Source organism: Mastigoproctus giganteus, chromosome 14 (assembly GCF_048544385.1).
Source record: "Mastigoproctus giganteus isolate SK-2022 chromosome 14, ASM4854438v1, whole genome shotgun sequence".
Lineage (NCBI taxonomy): Eukaryota > Metazoa > Arthropoda > Arachnida > Uropygi > Thelyphonidae > Mastigoproctus > Mastigoproctus giganteus.
This window is the reverse complement of record NC_143588.1, coordinates 48,250,183-48,256,182: the sequence shown is the minus strand read 5'-3', so window position 1 is coordinate 48,256,182 and position 6,000 is coordinate 48,250,183. Positions and strand designations below refer to the sequence as shown.

Genomic DNA, 6,000 nt, shown 5'->3' with positions numbered 1-6,000 from the left:
CGAAAAAAAAAAAAAATATATTTTTCTTTTAAACCGATTTAAATAATAATTCCAGTAATAGGAGCGGTAAAGGGCTTATTACGCTCGCTCCAACGTCAGCTTAAGAGAAAAGGATTAAAATCTGAGATCGCAGCATCAGATTGACTCGGTGGTGGGAGATGCTTCTGCGCGTGCCCCACTTTATACTCGTGTGTGTGCGTGCGCACGGCGTGCTGTTTGGTCGGTTTGCTTGTCCCCAAAAACCCGGGGATGGATCAGGTGTTTCGGTTACAAATGTCAATGTCGTTGTAATTAGACCACGTGACTTCGACACGAACGCCATCTGTCAGTTGCCCAAGGTGCGAGAGTCGAACTGCCGCCGTTATTGACTTGTACCTATGACGTGTGGAGTTGGGCCTACAGCTCGCGCAGGTCGCTCTCCCCCCTCTCACTAACTCCCCGCTCCTGTTTGTCTGTCTGTCTGCCTCTCTCTCTCTTCCCCTCACGCGCGCGCGTATTATCCCTATCAACCTCACGCGCTGGCTGTTCCGCTAAAGGAAAGGAAGAAACGCTGACGGAAGGACGGACCGATGGGCTCCCGCGTGCCCTCGTGAATGGAGTTCCGCGGCTGGTCTAGAAATGTGAGGAAGGGTAGCGAGGACAGCGTACGAAGATGTCTTAATTTCGGTAGCTCAGCCACGGCGGATAAGTCACCTTTGAGAGGGAGAGGGGAGAGCGAGGGCGATAGCGGTTATGCCATCGCAGACTTCCTTCCGTTGTCGAAGAGGATGGTGTATCAGTCCGGCCATTGTCTGTCCTTAGTGTGTGCCATTCACAGGTAGGAACACCATTTAATTGCTTAACTTGTTGATCTCTCGCTTCTCTTATGGCCTGTTAGGTTATTTCTTCTGTCATTCAGGTGTTATCGCATCGTAACCCCCTTATAAATTGGGTGTCTAGCTTTTAGTGGGACAACAAGACGCGAAAATGTCCATTAGGGTGTATTAATGTCAAATGGAGTTCTTCTACAAGAGCATTTTTAATATACCATCATTATGCGTTGCAGGGAAAACACTTTTACAGGATGCTTTTCTGAAGAATTTTAAATTCACTCTGGAATGAACTTTTGTTTCTCGATATTTTATTCGATTTATTTTAGTAAAGCTCCCCGCGTGGGTGGATGCAGTGATCTTTTTGCCACCATTATCTGAAAATATTAATAAAATTTTCTCTCTTAACCGCTCAATTTCAATGGATTAATCGATGATGGAAACCGACTGAAGCTGTTTCGAAGTTTAGCGATGCGTTATATACGTGACCTTACAGCTTGCTACATCGATTTGCAATAATTAATAATTTCGGATAATCGTATGAAGCTGTACTCTCTTTAGATGGGACCCTTCTGCTGTAGATTATATTTTAATGAAATATTTATAAGCCCTCAAATGGCCACTGCTTCAGATTTACTACTTGAGGTGTAGGTGTTTAATAATTCATAAAGTAACTTGAATAAGGAAATAGTTTTCATGTTCCCACTTCATTTGGCCACGAAGACATATTTTTGCATCAAAATTTATGCCCATGAATTAGGATAAGTGTAATTTCCCATCTCTCTCTCTCTACTTGTATAAACACTTCTGTAATAATCCTTTTGTTTTATTATTATTAAAATACGATCCATCCCTGGACACCCATAAGCTAGGAGGGTGTTTAACGCTCGATTGAGATACATACCACAAATTGCTGTGATAAGAAAAATACTATGAGATAAGCAACATTTCCAAACGAGGTTGATCTCTAGAAATCATTTTTGTTTCAAAGATTTGCCAAAGACCTTGCTTGGAAATCATCAGAAAGTGGTAGCTGATCAGTGGTGGTAACTCGCTCACAGCTATTGGTGTAATGCGGGTTCGAATCAGGGACCTGAATCCTTTAATCTCACGAGGTCCGTGCTGGCTTTCGTTATTGTGAAAAGAGAAAGTTTATAAACCCAACTCAACTAGTCCATCCACTGTAACATTCCTAGGGCACGGCCCTGTAGCTAAGGAGAATATTTATTTGCGATTCTGAGAAGGGATAAAAAAAAAAAGCTACAGCTGCTCTCTTGTCGAACCTGTGCGCGCGTGCGTGCGTTACCATTAGGTTCGTGGTTTGGTTTATCCTGTAGGTAGTTGGGGAGAAGCGCGCTGCCACATTTTTAAAGAAACCAACAAGAAATCATGCGGAAATGCCGCATTTGCGGTTTACCAGCGCGTGCATTGTAAACACTCACGCAGCCTACAAGTGACATGACATTTACCCTCGACAACTGAGTAGTTTTCAATCAACCTTGATTCCTCTTGGAACAGTGTAGTTGTTCACACAAAAAATCGCACGGGTACAGCTCTTTGGATGTGGCATTCAGGTGTGTACACACAAGTAGAAGTAGTGGAGACAAAATACACGCAAATGCATCGTTCAATTTTCCAGCTTTAAGAAAAACTCTGATGTTGAGAATTTGCCTAATATTGACACGTTGAAAGGAATGCACGTTTAATTTTGTTATCTTGAAAACAATATAATATAAAATGTAGACGAATAGCACAGAGATGATGATAAATGAAGAGGGAAATCCCCGTTTCTGTCATAGAAATTATTTTTGTAAGTAAGAAGCCTTAAAGTTTAGAATTCGAAGTCAGTCCATCATCCAGACGCGGTAATTTTAGGCGTTTAATTAGTTTTTAGTTTTGATTTTAATATACTGTAATGTGTGTGTTTAAGTTTTGGATTTTGATTCTTCTTAAATACAATTTTTCTGTGCTTGAAGAAAAGAAGCAATTCAGGTATGTTATATCTCACCCTTTTAAGACTGTTGTAGTTGTATTATTACCCGTTAAATCCATCATGAATTTATTATTAAAATACATTTTTAAACTAAAAAATTACGCTCAACTACCAGTCTGTTTTTGTTAATTTAGATGGATTTATTTGTATTATTATAGTTCGTTTTATTGATGTAAAATGTATTTACGTGACCAGAGATTGGGCTCATAAAGAGCCCGAGTCCCTTGCTCTAATATAAAAAAAACAATAGGCAATGTTCAGTGAGATTTTTCCTATTTCAAATTCACCTAAAAGAATCCAAAAGCGACAGAAATCTTTCTCCAACTCTACCAAAGTAAGCAGGCAGAAAAATTGTAAAAAGCATTTTCCTTTTTTCCATTATCTTTCTTCTATCTTAACCATTCTTCACTATCAAGGGATTCTGGCTTGCTAGATTCATTCGAATGCATCATTTTTCATTAAGTTTGGTAAAGACTATAAGCAGTTATAACCACATTTTGAATTTCTGCATCCTTTGGTTAGCAGAATGCGATAAAATTAGAAATTGCAAGATCAGGGCTGTGGAGAAGTTGTTGTAGGGGCTGAAATTTCAACTGCGGTTATGGTGGGACAACACTAAGGAGTGGAATGTTCTGCTACAAGGGAAAATCGCCACCCTTTTAAACGAAATTGCTGGTTAACCTTCTTTATCATAAATTTAAACCAAACCGGGTCGGCGATTGTACATAAATTCATCAGAATGTTCAGGAGGAAACGTGCACCAAATGACTAAAAAATTCAATGCAAAGAAAGGCCCATTTCCAAGGAACTAGTAGAGGGGGTTGAAGAATCTGGGATTTGGTAGTCGCCTGCCTCTACTCTCTTTCTACTATTCCACAGTCCAAGACTGGACTGTGGAACAGCGGCAGAAGATAATGTGGTTTGATGAGGCTTGAGTTACACTATTTTTGTAAATTTATGGCTTTTTTCACCATGGCTGAGTTAGTCAGCCTTGAGCGAGTGTTACACGGTTTTTACGCAAAGAAATATGAGTTTTACAGTGTGCTCCAGAACACTTGGGGGAGGGGTTCATGTGCTCGTGCGGTTTTCGCCATATTCTGGTCCTTCCATCAGTGTCACACCAGCCAACTTTTTTCGGCTGTCTTACTGTTGTGTCTTCAGTGTCAACGATGCGGTGTGTTGCACTGTTGGGCCCCGTGATACAAGTGGAGCAGAGCAACATTTGGATGCCAACTGGAAGTTTTTCCCAACGTGGCTGCAGTGTGTATCAATCTGCAAATGGGTCCTTCCAACAGGATTATGCGCCAAGTCACAATTATAGAGAACTGGTTCCAAGAACATGAAAATGAAGTCAGCTTACTGCGGTGGTCTCCCCACTCACCAGATCTCAATCCATCTGAGCAACTGTGGGACTAGGTAGAAGGAGCTCATCGGAGTAGATTCGCAGTCACCCAATCCTAACAAATGTGGGACGCAGTTGATTCAAGATCGACCATCATTCTTGTGGTACGTTTTTGGCATCTCGCTTTGTCCATGCTACTATGAATCCAGCTGTTCTGAGGAATAAAGGCGTGCTTAATGGCTATTAGGTATGTGTACCTAATAAAGTGGTTGCTCGTTTTAAATATCTCGCGAAGTCTGTAGGCGCAGATCTGCTCATGGGAAACATGACGATGGATTCTTCCCATTAATACTTTGGGAGAGGACGAATTTCTAGTTTCTCGGTGCAACAGAATTTGCATTGAACGAAACAGAGGAGCCGCAAGGGTTTTGCTGATGCCATTAAAGATGCATTAAGTGGGATAAGTTAAATCAAAACAGATTTAACTAACTATAAGGGGTGCATCAGGGCTTTTAAAAGCAATAAATTTCAAAACTTTAATTTGTTTATGGAGTAATGCCAGGATTGTTGTAAACATGAGTGAATTTGAACCTCTTATCAAATCAACTGATGCTAATGTAGTTGAGCTTAGTGAGACATGGTGCCATACTCTCGTGGTAGCACAGTGCATATAAACACCATCCTCCCTAAACCGGGTGGAAAAGGCCCAGGTTGGAATTCCGTTAATGACATGAGGAATTTTATGGGTATTTTCACAACATGGTGAGTTAGTCGAGCGAGGATTGCATGGTTTTTTCTCCCGAAAACTCGGTTTATTTTGTCCATCAACCAGAGAACACACGCAATTCACGCACATATATTATATACGGCGCAATATGATCTAAGTCATTGATGCGCCTAAAATCTTTAACAACAACATGGTGGAGTAATGCTTCTGATCAAAAACTGCCTGAAGGTGACAAGAGTCTTCACGTCAACCCAAGGCTACGTGGATGTTCAGTGAGTATGGTGCGAAGGGACTTGCGGTGAAGGGAAGATTTTAGTTACGTCATGGGCCAAATGACTCTGATTATCATGATCTCTTTAGGCAATCTGAATGGGCTAGCAAGTACTACTATCTAATTATCTACAACTTCAACCCATCTGTTATAGACTGGAAGGGGCGGACCGGCAATACCTATATGGTAACATGTTTTTGAGGTTCAATGAGTGCTACTTATTCCAGGATGTCAGAGAGAGTACATGGATCTATGATATCCTAGATCTGGTTCTCACTAAGGAGTCTAACTCAATCAAAAACTTCGCATTGGGGAGAGGGGACCACTAGCAGCGACTACAATGCCATAGCCGTAAAATGGATTGTATATAAGAAACTTACTGTATGTTGTTAATGATGAGGGATTTCAATTTCGAGGCACGGAACTGTAATGGAACGAAACATTTCTTGACTCGATTAACTGGAGTGATTACAGTAGATGTCGGAATAAGATCAGGAAGCGTTCAAGGGGGTTCATTTTCTAAGCGAATAACGTATTCATACCAGCGGTCAAATTCTATAAACATAAGATGCCAAAATGGATGATGGATGAGGTTAAGAGTTTGAGCCAAAGAAACAAGCATGGGACAATCACATGATTCCGATTTGTGTAAGCATTATAAGAGAATATGTAACAAAGCCACTGATGGAGTAAGACGGGCGAAAGCTGATTATGAGAAAGTACTAGCAAAGAGAGTTAAGAATGGGGATAAAAAGTTCATCTTGTACGTGAATAGGAGAAAGTGAAAAGTAAATCCCAGGAGGTTCCTTGCTACTATGCAGTGGAAGATCTCAGAGAAGCATTTTTTTTAAAGAGGCA

The 6,000-nt window shown here is 40.9% G+C and overlaps 1 protein-coding gene across 1 annotated transcript in view; it reads left to right on the top strand.

The window, feature by feature from the left end:
- Window positions 1-544: 544 nt before the first annotated feature.
- Window positions 545-6,000, top strand: part of LOC150075122 (uncharacterized) — a 78,652-nt gene continuing 73,196 nt past the window's right edge. Inside the window, exon 1 of the mRNA XM_090388972.1 lies at window positions 545-817. Within this exon, the coding sequence (XP_090245098.1) occupies window positions 594-817 (224 nt within the window). The 5' untranslated portion in view covers window positions 545-593. The remainder of the gene's footprint in view (window positions 818-6,000) is intronic.